This window comes from Urocampus carinirostris, chromosome 4 (genome assembly GCF_059441175.1).
Source record: "Urocampus carinirostris isolate Australia breed hairy pipefish chromosome 4, RoL_Ucar_1.0, whole genome shotgun sequence".
Taxonomy (NCBI): Eukaryota; Metazoa; Chordata; class Actinopteri; order Syngnathiformes; family Syngnathidae; genus Urocampus; species Urocampus carinirostris.
Window position 1 is genome coordinate 29,072,388 of NC_142352.1, and position 15,480 is coordinate 29,087,867.

At 41.6% G+C, this 15,480-nt stretch overlaps 1 protein-coding gene across 3 annotated transcripts in view; it reads left to right on the forward strand.

Moving 5' to 3' along the window:
• Positions 1–15,480, forward strand: part of LOC148367226 (multiple epidermal growth factor-like domains protein 11) — a 96,486-nt gene that overhangs the window by 68,816 nt on the left and 12,190 nt on the right. For all 3 annotated transcript variants that reach the window (XM_088334061.1, XM_088334062.1, XM_088334063.1), the window contains exons 12-19: positions 3,522–3,685; positions 3,770–3,872; positions 4,845–4,991; positions 6,313–6,447; positions 7,694–7,822; positions 7,906–8,034; positions 11,224–11,352; positions 12,076–12,204. In XM_088334061.1, coding sequence (XP_088190187.1) covers positions 3,522–3,685; positions 3,770–3,872; positions 4,845–4,991; positions 6,313–6,447; positions 7,694–7,822; positions 7,906–8,034; positions 11,224–11,352; positions 12,076–12,204 — 1,065 coding nt within the window. The remainder of the gene's footprint in view (positions 1–3,521; positions 3,686–3,769; positions 3,873–4,844; positions 4,992–6,312; positions 6,448–7,693; positions 7,823–7,905; positions 8,035–11,223; positions 11,353–12,075; positions 12,205–15,480) is intronic.

Here is a 15,480-nt window from a genome sequence, read left to right on the forward strand (position 1 = left end):
TTAATGGGGACCAGAACTTCCGCGAAGAGTGAAAATTAGCGAAGTAGCGTCGCCCTTTCTTAAAAGCCCCCAAGGGCCAAACATAACTCTAGATCAGGGGTGTGAAACTAATTTTAACTCGGGGGCAACACGGTAGAACAAACATTCTCTCAGGGGCCAGACTAATAGAGAAATTAAAAAAGGGAGAAAGAAATAAGAGAAAGAGAGGGGGGCGGAAAGTAGAGAGGGTAGGACAAAGAAAGGGAGAAAACAAGAGAAAGAGAGAGAGAGAGAGAGAGAGAAGGGAGAGAGAGAGCGAGAGAGAGAGTTAAGGCATGAAAAACAAGACAAGACAAAACAATAAAAAGAGAAATAGTGAGAGAGGGGGAAAGAAAGAGAGAGAAAGAAAGAAATACAAATACAAATAAAAAGAGAAGGAGATAAACAGAGAAGGGGAGAAAGGGAGAAGGAGAATGCAAGAGAGAGAGAAAGAGAGAAAAGAGAGAGAAAAGGAAAAAAGAGCGCAAAAGGAGTAAAATGACACAAAGAGAAAGAGACAAAGAGAAACAAATAAAGATAAAGAGAGAGGGAGAGAGAGAAAAACAAGTAGAGCATTTGTGAGAGGCACCTGCGTTTGGCAACATCAAGTGGACATATTTCAACCTGCAGCTCATTTTTCTCTTGCGCTTCTCTGAGTGTTGTCTCGCAAGCCGGAATCAATTCCCTAGCGGGCCTGATACAGCCCGCGGGCCGCCTTTTTAACACCCCTGCTCTAGATGAGGTCCTCACCTCCTGAGAGTTTACGACTGTAGCAAAATAACAACTACAGGTCTACAAAAAAACACAGAATTGCAGTTGAATAAATGGCCTTTATTGTCATTATACCAAAGTACAACAAAATTGAAGGGTTTTCCTTTCAGAGTAAGCAAGCGATTTAGAAAGCGGCTGGCTAGCTACATGCTGGCATCAGGAAAACTTGGCCTTAGCCAGGTCTCCGTGATGATTAAAATACAACCGGCAGTAGCTCAGGAGGTAGAGCGCTCGTCTTGGGATCAAGGGATCCCAGTTCGAATCCCGGCTCGTCCGTGTTACATGTCGAAGTGTCCTTGGGTAAGACACTGAACCCCTAATACCCCCAATAAGCAGGTTAGCCTTATATGGCTGCAAGGCTGACACATACCTAATTGGTATAATGGCGGCGCCCTCTGGCTGCGGCTGCACCGACTCGCTACAACGGGTCAGGTGTATCGACATTTTGTTCTGTGTACATTGTTACAAAGAATGACAATACAAAGGAAATTATTATTATTATTATTATTATTATTGGGAAATGTGGAGCACATTGTAAAGCGCTTTGGGAAGTCATTGACTTGAAAAGCGCTATATAAATGCCGACCCAAACGTGTTGGTTTTCACGAGTTGCAGCTCCCGGTCATCTGTTTCATGGGTAATGGATCTTGTTTTGCTAAGAATAAGGATCAGCAGGGGTGGCTTAAGAGAGTTGTTAGCCGTCGCTGTGGGCTAATCTTGCAGCCTCGCAATTGTGCTCTCCCGACACCGCCTCAGTCGCTTCCCAGACCCAATAACAATTTACGGAGCACCTGCTGGTGATCACCAGTTCTTTGCGCCCTTCTGACTTACCTCAGAGTCCGATTTAATTGATAAATTTATTTTCTGAGTAACGAGCTGCTAAAATACTTGCTCAGCTGCAGCCGTACTCTGCAGTTTTGGAGGGATTTGAGCACATTGACTTGTGTGCCCGCCCACATCAGCAGTTTAGCTGTCAGCATACAGTCACACCCACTGATCACTCAAAGCCCTCCATAACCTGACCCTGTGATAGCACTATGTGCTGTCAGTTAAACATGATGCACCATACTTTGATATCAATGTCAATGGTAAATGATAAATAGTCTTCAATTAAAAATAAGTAGTGAATCAGTGATAATCGAAGCACAGAGTAGCTAGTGGGTTTTGTATTTCACAGTATTTTTTGACCAAAAGCTCAAATGAACATGTTATATATTAATGTGAATCCCTTCATAATTAATTTAAAACTGATTTCGGCTTTGTAGCATATTTTAAACGCAGGATATTATTTATTAAAGAAAAACAATTGCCTTATGGGACACTAGATGTCCTAAAAAATCCAGCCAGACCCGGTCCGCAGGTATGAAATTCCGAACCAGCCTGAACATAACCGATTAACTCCATTTGAGGGACCGGGCCCAAAGTAAAAGTGACGATGTGTACACATTGGCGCTGAAGTATATGCTTTGTCACATAATTGCCTTCTTCGGCTGAGGTACCCGCACCGCCGATATGCAGCGGCAAAGTGCAGCTCCGGGTTTACTTCGGGCTTGGGCCCTCAAATCAAGTATGCATTACGGCAGGGGTGGCGAACTTGTGGCTCTAGATCCGCATGCGGCTTTTGGCCAATAAGAATGTGGCTCTTTGCCTCGTCATATTTTCTATATACTGTGGCTCTTTGCCTTGTTTTAGGTTTAGTTTTTTTTGTGTATTGAGGGTGGACACTTTCCTTGAAATCAACACAAGAATGATACTTGTTGTATTAAAAGGAGAGGAGTATGTTATGGGAAATGATATGTTTTTAATTGTGTCTGTCATGGCAGGTCAGTGCGTGCTGTGGCTCTTTGACTCTCACAGTTTAAAATTTCGGCTCTTTGTGTCAAACTTGTTCGCCTCACCTGCATTACGGCGTCAATGTGCGTGCCTGGAGTAAAGTGCCGAAGTGCACACTTGATTTGAGGTACCAGGCTTGAAGTAACCCTGAAGCTGCATTTCAGCGCCGTGATACTTCGGGGGCCGAAGTGTGTGCTTTGAGCCCAAGATCTAACCTCTATGAGAAATACATCACCGCCTGGCCTCGTAGACCACTATAGCTGACTAAACCGTGCAAGTGGGCAACACACATTTATTGCCTTAACTTTCTTTGGGATAACTGTTCTTTAGCATGCCACTTACCCAGGTGCAGTGTTTGCTAGTACAGTAAATTAAATTACTAGGTGAGGAACTTAATTAATTTTAAGGAAGTTACTTTTTTATTACTCCAAAAATAGTTACACAGATAAGTACAATCAAAGGTTCCCTTATTAGGGCAGTGTTCATTACACGTAAAGGGAGGCAGCAAGGCAACGGTGTCCTAAAGGATTAGAGGCAAACAAGTTGCCAAACAGACAACTGAAAGTATCTCAGAGCCAGTGAGTCCAAGCAGTGAAGTCGACAGTCCAAAAGAGCTTTAGGCAGAGAGGGGAGAGAGAAGGTGAAAAGAAATTAAGAGAGATCGTGACAGATTGATTGGAAAAAGTTGAAAGAAGACAAATTCCATCAATTAACAACAATTAAACTAGGGAAACATGTGTCATATTTGTGGACTTAGAAAAAAGGAAAATACGTTTGTAAGTTTGATCTCATTCTCTGTGAGATACTGTATGGTTATACAATGCATTCAAATTTCTGTCTAAAAGTCAGATGCACATGAAGCTGTCAATGAGTTAGCGTCTGTTGGGTTCTGTGCCTAGGTTGGCAGGGTGTTGACTGCTCGATCCCATGCTCCAGTGGGAACTGGGGTCTAAACTGCAACCAGACATGCCAGTGTGCTAACGGAGCAGCCTGTGACCCTGTCGATGGAACCTGTAGCTGCTCTCCAGGCTGGAGGGATGTTCTGTGTGACATACCGTGTAATGTTAGTGCAAACCTAGGTTATTTTTTTAATTTATAGAGTGTTTTTTGTTTTAACTAATAATGTACTGTTCATGATTTGTTATAGGAGGGATCGTACGGTCTGGATTGCAAAGAAAAATGTGACTGTGAGAATGCCGATGGCTGTGATCCAGTCACTGGTGCTTGTCGCTGTGTTTCTGGTTGGGCAGGTAAGACGTGGGGCCATTGTATTTATCTGCATTCATCAAATAAAAAGCCCAAAATTCAGCACACCTTTACCATAAATTATTTGCTCCCCTTTGCCCCTTTGGTTTTATTGTTCCTGTATAAGCCACCGCTTAGCCAGGGTTGGGGCACGGGTGCAGCAGCCTCTGCAGGGAAACCCATACCTCCCTTTCCCCGGCCACTTCGTCCAGCTCATCCGACGGGATGCCGAGGCAATCCCAGACCAGTTTAGATACATAGTTGCAGTATATAATTTTATAGTCATAAATAGGGCTTAGATGGAATATATATGATAAGAAGGATATCAGATAATCACTAGGGAGAAGTTACGCGCCCTCGTACTTGTAACTGTATTCAGTTATATTTTATAGGTTGATACAGACACGCCCACTTTGTTTTCAGCATTTTGTCGCCGGGGTACTCAGGGTTACAAGTCATATCATGAGCAAAGCAAGAATCGTCAAAGTACAAAAAAATGGTCTGCCTTTACAAATCAGCAGAGTAGCACCTTGGTGAGACGACAGTTGAGTTAAAACATGTTACAATACTCATTACCAAGAAAAGTGATGCGACTTAGGCTAGGTAGGACACACGCTGTCCCTTTGGAACCGGATCCCATGAGCATAGGTAAGACCACTGAATTCAGGGTTAGTTCTGGTGACCCATGTCTGAGAGAGGAAATACGTGCTCAGATTTTGTATTTAACATAAGGGTTCTGTTGAGCTGTTTGGCCCTTCACCTAAGACCTGTTTCCCATGGGTAACCCTGCCAGGGGCATATAGTACACAGGTTAGCTCCTAGAATCATTGGAACACACCCTGCAACAGCATTAAGGTGATGGCTTCAACATAACTATAACTATCGATAGGCATCATACTATGCTGGACACAAAAACAGGAAGCATACTATAATAAATTCATATACATTATTTCTAAATAGTCCATGTTGTCCTGCAGGTGTCCATTGTGACAGTGTGTGTAACCAAGGACAATGGGGACCCAACTGTTCTTTGAGCTGCAGCTGTGTGAATGGTGCCTCATGCTCTTCCGAGGATGGCACATGTGTTTGTTCTCCCGGTTACCGTGGCACCAACTGCAAACGAAGTAAGAAAGCCAAATATACACTTCCCAAAAAAATGACCTCTCGAAGTAATTTACATTTCTTGTAATGTAATTCAGTAATCTAATCTGAATACCACAATATTGCAGTAATGATTTTTTTTGTGACTTTTAATTACTTTTGGATTACTCCAATACCAAGTTTCCTCCCTCTAAAGTCCCTTCATAAACTTCAGCTGGTCCACAACTCGCCCGCTGAATGTATCATCACCACAACCCCCTCCAGTATGACCGCTGTCCTTCAACAACTTCACTGACTCCCGATTGAAGAATCACATAGAAAATTATTTTGCACACCTACCCATATCAGGCCGTCCATAACTTTTGCCCCTCAATACACTTCCGACCCTCTACACATCCCCACGCCATCCGACGCTTTAAGTCTTCCTCCTATTTCCATTTCACTGGACCTCCTGCCATTCTTAGCTCCATGGGGAGTAGAGCTTTAAGCTGTTTTGCTTCCCAGCTCTAGAACTCACTAACACCTAACCTCCGTAACTCTGCTACCTTGTCCATTTTCCAGTCCAAAATCCAAACCCACCTTTTCATACCAATCTATTTGTCATTAACTCCTTCACATGTGCCCCCCATTTTTAATGTGTGAAGTTTTTATATTTTATTTTGTTTTTATTGTTACCACTGTTCTATATTCTGCATACAGCAACATTGGGTGTCCTGAAAGGCGCTTCTAAAGGAAATGTATCTTTATTATTATTATTAATCTTTATGGTTTTGAATTTGCATCAGTGAGTTCTGTTGAGGAGTGCTTGGTTCCTTAAGTTTGGTCAATGTTCTTGATTGGGAATATGAGCAGACATGGGGACTTGAGACTTAGTGACTTGGACTCGAGTCGACTCGAGTCGCTGTTTTTATGACTTGTGACTTGACTTGGACTTGGCAATCTAAGACTCGGGACTTGACTTGTGACTTGACTTGCCCAAGAAAAAAATACTTGGGACTTACTTGGGACTTGAAGGTGAAGACTTGAGACTTACTTGAGACTTGCACATGTGTGACTTGGTCCCATGTCTGAATATGAGAGAAACAGGAAAAAGTCCACATGGCTTCCACTCAGGCTAACATCAATGAAAACAGTTTAAACATTTTTAGTATGAGGATTAGGGGTGGAAAGTGAGCAAAATGAAAATTATGCTTTCCACAGTTTTGCATGAGAAATGAGAGCATTCAAATCTCAGTTGGACGAGTGAGATTCTAATGATTGTCATAATGAAAATGTGACTTTCCTTGCGGAATGGCTCTCTGCATTCCGGACTCTCTTCTGACTAAATGTGTGTGTTTTGTGTAGCATGTTCACCTGGTTTCTATGGCCATCGATGTAGCCAGTCATGTCCTCAGTGCATCCACAGCGACGGGGCTTGTCACCACGTCACTGGCCACTGTGAATGTTTGGCTGGATTCTTTGGCACACTCTGCAATCAGGGTGAGTTGAAATGTCGTTTTCTGTTTTTTGTTTTCAGGATTGTGTAAAAGACTGCTCTGAAATGTACTCAGCTAAAACTAAAGTGAGGATTTATATGGGCCAACAATTCAAATTGTTATACTGCAATTGCTATTGAATAAAGAAAAGCGTACGTTTACACACAGGAAATAGTCTGATTGGGATCAGAATTTGGATTTTTGGATCCATACGACTGAATTGATTACATGAGTATTGACAAACAAACAACCTCATGTGAATGGCATTCGTGTGGAATCTAATTAAAAGGGGCCAAGCAGGAGTAAGGTCATGATGCAAATAGAGTTTGTTTCCACATTTAACGTTAAATAAAAGATGATCCAAATCATGTCACTGACCGTCATCAACAAAGAATTTGTTACCCCCCCATTGCTCCAAATAAACATGCTATTTCTGCATCACGTGTGGTTACACATTGTGCTCATATGTGGCTTGCCAGAAGCATGGACTTACACTATATATGTATGGATACAAATGTGGTATTTTTGATAAGGGAGCTGAAAATCAAATTGTCACGGTTCCATGGCGCCCAATAGGCCCCGCCCGTGTGGCACCAGCTGCGGCTCGTTGACGGATTGGCTTCCCTCCTATATAAGCTCAATGCTCTCACTCACCCTTTGTCGGTCTGTCAACGAACCTCTGCACACACAAGACGTGGTTTCAGACTCTGTCCGGTTTCCTGCCCGTGTTTCCTGTGCGGTATTGTTCCCGTCTATTTTGTCCTGTTTAATATCGATCTCCAGTTTCGTTCCTGTCTAGTATGTCTTGTTTAATTTTGATATCCAATTTTGATATCAATCCTGTCTGTCCCGTCCTGTCCGGTATTGACCCCATTTGTCCAATATCTGCTTGTGCAGTTAGTATCTATCTCGTTGGCCTCTGGCTTCCTGTCATTCCACGCCAGACTGCTACCTTACGTCTTCCGCCCAACGATCGCTGAAAGCGGCTGGCTAGCTGCGTATGGGTTAACGTGCATGACTGCCCCATTTCCCGTAAAATAAAAGATTGTGTGAGAAACATCACGCATTTGGGTTCTCCTCCTGTTCCGGTACTTGACACAAATGGAAATCTGGTGAAATCAACCAATATACATGAGGCCTGTTTAAGCCAGCGTTATTGTGTACTATGCGTCTCCATACCAGAAAACCACAGTTTCTTACCTTGCTTAATTGTTTTTTCCTTTTTCATTCTTTCTGTCTTGTGTCAACAGTATGCGCAAGCGGAAGGTATGGCAAACACTGCGCGGAAACATGCCGATGCACAAACAACGGCACTTGTAATCCCATTGACGGTTCATGTCAATGCTACCCTGGTTGGATAGGCCAGGACTGCTCCAAATGTAAGAAACAACTCAATGGCTTCCACAATATCACCTCTCACATCCTGTCATCCCGGTGACATATTTGTGTCTTTTTTTGGCAGTGTGTCCTCAAGGCTCGTGGGGTCCCAATTGCATTCACACCTGTAACTGTCACAATAGTGCTCAGTGCAGCCCCACAGATGGAGAGTGCGACTGCAGTCCTGGATGGACAGGACTCTTCTGTACTCAGCGTGTGTTTCTCTTTCTCTGTTGCACAAACACTAAGGGTGGTTGATACTGGGCATTTTGGTATTGATCCAATCCAATTGAAAATGGGATTGCATTAATCAATACAGATGATCAGATACATGTTACTTTTTTCTTGGAAATGTCATGATCATTGACTAATTGAATGTACATTGTAATGATAAAAGCAGCGCAAATATTGTATGCGTTACTTTTTCTTAAATAACTACAAAGCAAACTTTAAAAGTATAAAAAAATTAATCCAGGGTTGGTGCAGGTGCTTGAAATACTTACACTGCAATTAGGGTTACCTAACCCTAACCCTGTGTTTTCAAGGTTTGAAAAGCGTTTGAAATTTAGGTGAAGTAGCCGTAAAGGCTGAAAATTGTTGCCATGTTTCTCAAGATTCCCGCTGATGGTGCTCTCTGGTGCCTTCACTTCCAAAGTTTTTCTTTTTTCCTTGTGATTAACTGCAGCAGGCATTTGTTTGTATAGCATTGTCATGTGAAGCGACATCGACCCCTACGGGTCGCGCCAAACAGGACAGGTGCATGCTCCACCTAAACAGGGCACTATAACATGTGTATCAAAGCAAGAATTATGACTCAATTATGGGCCATGCAAAAAAATCAAGGTAGTGTTTCCCAGAGGAAAGTGGAATGGGAAGAACTTCCTGCAACTGAAAATCTAAGCTACATACAGTATAACATTTAATTTTACCACCTGTATGGGGAGAGATTTGTCTCAGACATAATTACATACGTATTGTTGATATACACAACTATATTCGTCATTTAGTTAAGATCTAAAATCATATGTCTTGATAAATGCACACGCAGGATTAAAAATGTAAATCTGTAAATCACAGAAATATTTGTGGCTCTGTAAAATACATGATTTCCACTGGATTTCCACTTCTAATAGTACTGAAGATATCTGAAAATTGGCATTAAAAGTCGTTATAAAGTGCTGGAATTTGGCCATGAAAAAGGTGTATGAATCCTGTAAATATTACTGTTTGAGACCAAAAATCAAGAGAGTCAAACCATAAAAAAGCAGCAAAACAAAAATACAAATAAAACAACGTCATTGCCTACTATACCTTCAATTGCAAAATATTTTGAAAATAAAGTCAGAAAATGTAAAAAATGTAAAAACCTTTAACAGCATAAAAAAAAAAAAAATCATCATTGGGGATGTCCATCGATTCGATGATGACCATCTTCTTTTATTTGTGAGTCTGCTGATGTTTGAACAGTCCGATCCTGGATTGTGGTCGGAGACTCAGGTAAAAGAGGATACTTGCGCAATGATGGTTTTTAAAGTGGCGTAAGGGGTGCGCTTTCCCCAACGCCACTATCTTGATTGTAAAGAAGATGGTTCCAGTAGCAAGGGAGACCCTAGACGACCGGCATCTTCCTACAACTGCAGGCGGTTGACGGGATCCAGGTCTGTAGGAAACCGCCTCAAAGCATGCCGCCACTAGCTTTTGGGATCACTCTTAGTCTGGACTCTACCCTTCGACCTGTTCGGCTTGGGTAACCCTACCAGGAGTACGAGACTCCCGCCGACATAGCTCAGGGGTCATGGAGACGCACAAAGTGCCCCACCACGATAAGGTGGTGATCCGTCGGGACACAAAATCATACTTTGCCTATAAAAACTGTTTGAAGACAAGTCAAAAAAGTCAATCCAAAAACTCAGCAATGATGAACAAAAATACAAATAATGTATAAAAATATCAACAAGACAACTAAAAAACATCCAAATGCTCAATGTTTTGAAAACAACGTCAGCAGTTCTGATAAAGTGTATTTGGATCCAAATGAAAATTTATAATCTATGTAACATCTTACATTCCACTAACAACCTTAAGCCCATAAAATGCGAAGGCAGTATCGATCCCAGTGTATCGGTACTTGCTCAGTATCAATTATATTGATATATGGATCAATCTGGGGCGGCGCAGTGGTTAGCTCGTCCGCAGCACAGTTCTGAGGTCATGAGATCAAATCCAGCTACCATTTGCATGTTCTCCCCAAGCTTGCGTGGGTTTCCTCCAGGCATTCCGGTTTCCTCTCACATTCCAAGGACATGCATGTGAGGTTAATCGGCCGGTCTGAATTGTCCCTAGGCATGAATGAGCGAGTGGCTGGCAACATTTTCAGGGTTTCCCCTGCTCACTGCCCAAAGATGGCTGGGATAGGCTCCAGCACCCCCGCGACCCTACTGAGGATAAGCGGTGCACGCTAGTTTTGCTGTACAATTCAGCTACCTGTAAATTACTTCAACCACATCAACCATTCAATCAAAGTTATAGCATCAACTGATGCCTTGACAATAAAAAAAATAAAATTCTCTGAATAACCCAAATTACCACCAACATCAGCAGTTTTTCAGCAGCCACTTCTGCTGTGAATGCAACTTAGGACTTTTACATTATTCTGTTTAAGCATCACATAGATAAAATGACCTGTTCCACACAGTTTCAAAGATTCCTCAATGCATTTAATTTATGATATTGTGCATGCCCTTCCCCTTACAGTTGGTTTAATTGCATATTTATATTTGTTTACTTATTTATCAAAAATAGAAAGGCACAAAATTGGAAATGATAAAAAGGTGCTCATATCAACAATTTGCTGGATAATCATTTTGAACCAAATTGGAGATGGTCAATAAAATAGGCACGGAGAGGGGGGGTCTTTTTATGGAAATCCAATCCTGCCATATGTAGAAACAAATTGATCCATCCATTTCCTGGACCGCCTATCCTCACTAAGGTCGCTAGGGTACTGGAGCCCATCCCAGCCATTGTTGGGCAGTAGGTAGGGGACACCCTAAACTGGTTGGAGAAAAAAATGGCAGATAAAGGGAGAACATGCAAACCCCTGGCATGTGTGCTAACTACCACAACCGGCTGACCACTGAGCCTGCAGACAAAAGCTTTTTCACCAAGTATTTAGTGCTTTTGGCTAGCGGTATCAAATACTTATTTCCCTCAACTATATACAAATGTATTGAAATATATTATACGGTATAAGGCTATTTTCTGGATTTTATTTTTGTTGTTTTGTCTTCATTAGTGGGCCAACCAACAAAGCAAGGGATCAAATTATTTTCACACACTGTGGATATTTTTTAGGGCCCACAACTGCCAAAAGGTCACTATTTGTTTGTCTGTCCTTCCGTAGGCTGTCCGACTGGTTTCTACGGCGCCCAGTGTGCAGAAGTCTGCCGCTGTCAAAACGGGGCTGATTGTGACCACATCAGCGGGCAGTGTTCGTGCAGGACCGGCTTCATGGGAGAAAGCTGTGAACTCAGTGAGTTTTTTTATTATTATCGATACAAACTGCACACTGTCAAGTCAAGTCATGTTTATTTGTATAGCCCTTAATGACAAGAAATCTCAAAGGCCAGCACAGACCACAGATTATTGCAAATTACAAACTATTTTTACACCATCCCCTGATCTAAAGCCGACATGAGGGCAAGGAAAACTCAAAAACCTCAACATGAGGAAAATAAAGAAACCTTGAGTAGGGACTTCACATGAGGTATACCCCCTTCCAGGATGACCAGGCTGCAATGGATGTTGCTTTAACAAACAATAAAAATAAAAAATATATATAATATAATTAAAGTATAAAATAAAATCAAAATGAATTCAAAAGGATGATCAGGTTGCAATGGATGGTGCAATAACAAACAATGCACAGATATTGTCAACATGAAATATAGGTCATTCATAAGCTATAGAATAAAAGTGTGTTTTAAGCCTAGATTTAAACAGTTCCACTGAGGTTGCAGATAAAATCTCAGGGGGAAGAGCGTTCCACAGCACCGGGGCCCAAATGGAGAACGCTCTCGTACCTGCGGTTCTCTTCTTGGCTCTTGCGATCACTAGTAGACCTGCATTTACATTTGGAGGGAGATAGGGGGAAATTAAATCTGAAATATAAGAGGGAGCAAGTCCATGGATGATTTTGTATAATACCAACAGACTGTGATTCGTATTAAAGTAAAAGTGGTTCTCCTGTGTTCAGAATGTCCCTCCGGCACCTTCGGCTATGGCTGCCAGCAGTTGTGTGAGTGCATGAACAATGCTACGTGCGACGACGTGACAGGAACCTGCTACTGTAGCATCGGATTCAAAGGCATACGCTGCGACCAAGGTGATGGTACTCAGAATTTGAATTACGATTGTCTTTATAGTTATTGTTAACTATGTAGTGAGCACTGTTTGCCAGGAAACTAGACATGACCCTCCAGGATAAACACATAATAAAGAAAATTATTTTTTTCTAGTCATTGCAAGTTTACATTAAAGGTTTTCAAGGTATCGAAATGTTTTACAAAAATGATTAGAAGTTAGAATAGAATAGAATAGAATAGAATAGAATAGAATAGAATAGAATAGAATAGAATAGAATAGAATAGAATGGTCTTTGTCATTGATAACAATGTAAAATAGAATTTTTTTTTCACTGATAACAACGCGGTGAACATTGTTTGAGAGGAGATTAGACATGGCACTCCAAGATAAACAAGATAAACAGACAAAAGACAGAAAAGACAAAAATGAGATAAAAGAATGTCAGACAAAAATATTTAGAAGGTAGTCTTTGGAGACAGTTGTAAGTTTTAATTGCAATTTTATTTTATGATAATAATTCTATGAAAACTAATTGCAGTGTAAGAACAGTGCAATGAAAAGAAGTGCAATAACATTTAGCTGCAAACTCATTTTTTAATACAACTGGCAGAACAGTCTTGTGCACTTTTTGAGGATGGTGATGGCCCTGAGGCAGAAACCGTCGGGCTGTTGTTTTAAGGGACCTGTACTGCCTCCCAGAGGCCAACAGGTCAATGAGGTGGTGGCCAGAGTGAAAAGAGTCCTTTATTTTGTTGATGGCTCTGCTGCGGTATTGCAAGCCGGCAATGCCAAGTCAAGTCATGTTTATTTGCACAGCCCTTAATCACAAGAAGTCTCAAAGGGCTGTACAGACTACCGTATTTTCCGCACTATAAGGCGCACCAAAAAAAAGCCTTTATTTTTTTCAAAAGCTGACCATGCGCCTTGTAATACAGTGCGCCTTATATATAGATCAATATTAAGTCGCAAGGTCTCGCAACAAAGGCAAGCAGCCGCCGACTCGATTTTTCCTCGTAGGCGATGTGGTCCACGGTGTATGCTGGGATACATATGCCACCAGCCAATGTGTCAATGATCATTTGAATCGATCACTATTGGCTAAAGTTATTCGGAGGTAAAGGGGGCTGATCCTTTTTTTCATTTACAGGCTCGCATAGGCTAAAGGGGCAAAACAAAGCCTGCAATTGGCCGAAAAAGATGAATGTGAATCACAGTTCGGTTGCACCACGGCATAGAGAAAACACTTTTTACTATTCTGTATTTGTAAATATTTTACTCTCCTGGATTTACTACACTCACGGTTGTAAGAAGACCATGGTTACGTATCATTATTGAACGTGATGGCTGCAAGAGAACTTAGGTGAGCTATGCGGCTTTATATTTTCCCGGTATCTTGTTTTAGAACGATCTTGATGTTTCTGTGATGAGTTGAGTGAATTAAACTCAATTCCAAGTGTTTATTGTCATATGCACAGTAAAGCTGCGAGCGAAAAAGAAAATAGAAACTAAGGAATGGTTGGCATTTCTTGAATCCCAAGACTTTAACCTTCCGAACGATATTTGGAACGATGCATTTGAGTGATTGGTGACATTGTACAGACACTGTGTCCGTACATGTCTGAGACACGTATTTGCTTCTTTGCAAGCTTTCGGAATGTTAAGGGGGTAATCAGTTTGACTGAACTATCTGACTGTTTTGTCGACGTTCCCATTGTAGCGCCTTATAATCCGGTGCGCCTTATGTATGGAAATTATAGGACCAAAAACTATTTTTGGGGGGTGCGCCCTATAACCCGGTGCGCCTTATAGTGCGGAAAATACGGTATATAATTTCCTCCAGACTGGGCAGAGTGCAGCCAATAATCTTCTGCTCTGTGCTGATCACTCTCTGTATGTTTTTTATCCCCTGCCGTGCTCCCAGCATACCACAATGTATGCTTGGAGATTGGCATCAGAATAATAGTGCTACAACATTACCTAGCGACCGTAGGCATTATTTCCCAAACATTTATCCATCAGAGAAAGTCAGAAATATAAGGGAACAGTAGGAAAAGCAAAACCTAGCCGGAGAGCCATTAGCCATTTCACTTGTGTGCGCCACCATCCAATTGATCAGCTTTTATTTAGTCTGTCATTTTTAAGAGTGTCACATCATGAGATAAAAACTAATTTTTACCCCCAAGTCTTGAACATCTCTGGGGATTGGATATGTAGAATCCAGCAATGTATTCATATATTTATGAATTTTATTATTTGGAAGTGAAATTTCCTATTTTATTTGTGAGGACTCGGGTGGCGGAGGGGTGACTTGGGGTACCGGTTCTCTGGGTACAGAACGTCCCTGGAGATTGGATATGTAGCATACCGTAACAACGCTTTCCTCTGTTAGCAGTGATATATATGTTATTCCTGTGTAGAATTTGTTATACGGCATAGACGATTCGATTTAAACCAAAAACGTAAAAGTACGGGGAAAACGTATAACTTGACAGGCATGCGATCTCCATCACTCCTCTTTGCGATTTGAGCTACGAGCAGAATCTTGGTATCAAGGTTAAAACGAGATTGTAGTAGAAAGAAGAAAAGAATACACTCGTAGTCCGAAATTTAGGTTTTTGATAGCCCCTTCCATAGAAGGTGCGTGCCTCCAGGATCGGCTCAAGGAGGAACACACTCCTCCTCTAGCAGAAGGCTCATTTATTGTAAACTACACATCTGATTGGTTTACGTGAACACAGGAAACTAATCTGATTGGTGTAGAGGGGAATCACATATTTAAATGCAGTGTATAATGGAGGTCGCTAGATGGCGTGCAAGTCTAATAAATGAGCAATAGGGATAGTGAAACTTTGTCAGCACAATGCATCTCTGTGTGCCTCTCTAGCAGACTTGGTATATATAGATAGATAGATAGCTAGATAGATAGCTAGCTAGATAGATAGCTAGCTAGATAGCTAGATAGATAGATAGATAGATAGATACTTTATTCATCCCCGTAGAGAAATTCACACCAGCAGTATCCTTGTGTTGAAAATAAAACAATAATAAGTAAAAGGAATATAATACATAAATACCCAATGTAACGTGTTTATAAAGAGTATTTAAATAGTGCTACATAAAATACACACTGTAATAGGAATAGGGTAATATGCAAATGTGGGGGTGGGGCTTAATGTGGGCTTTTACTCCCCCGGGTAGAGTTAAAGAGCCTCATGGCATGAGGAAGAAATGATCTCCTCAGTCTGTCCGTGGAACAAGACGTTGACAGCAGTCTGTCGCTGAAGCTGCTCTTCCG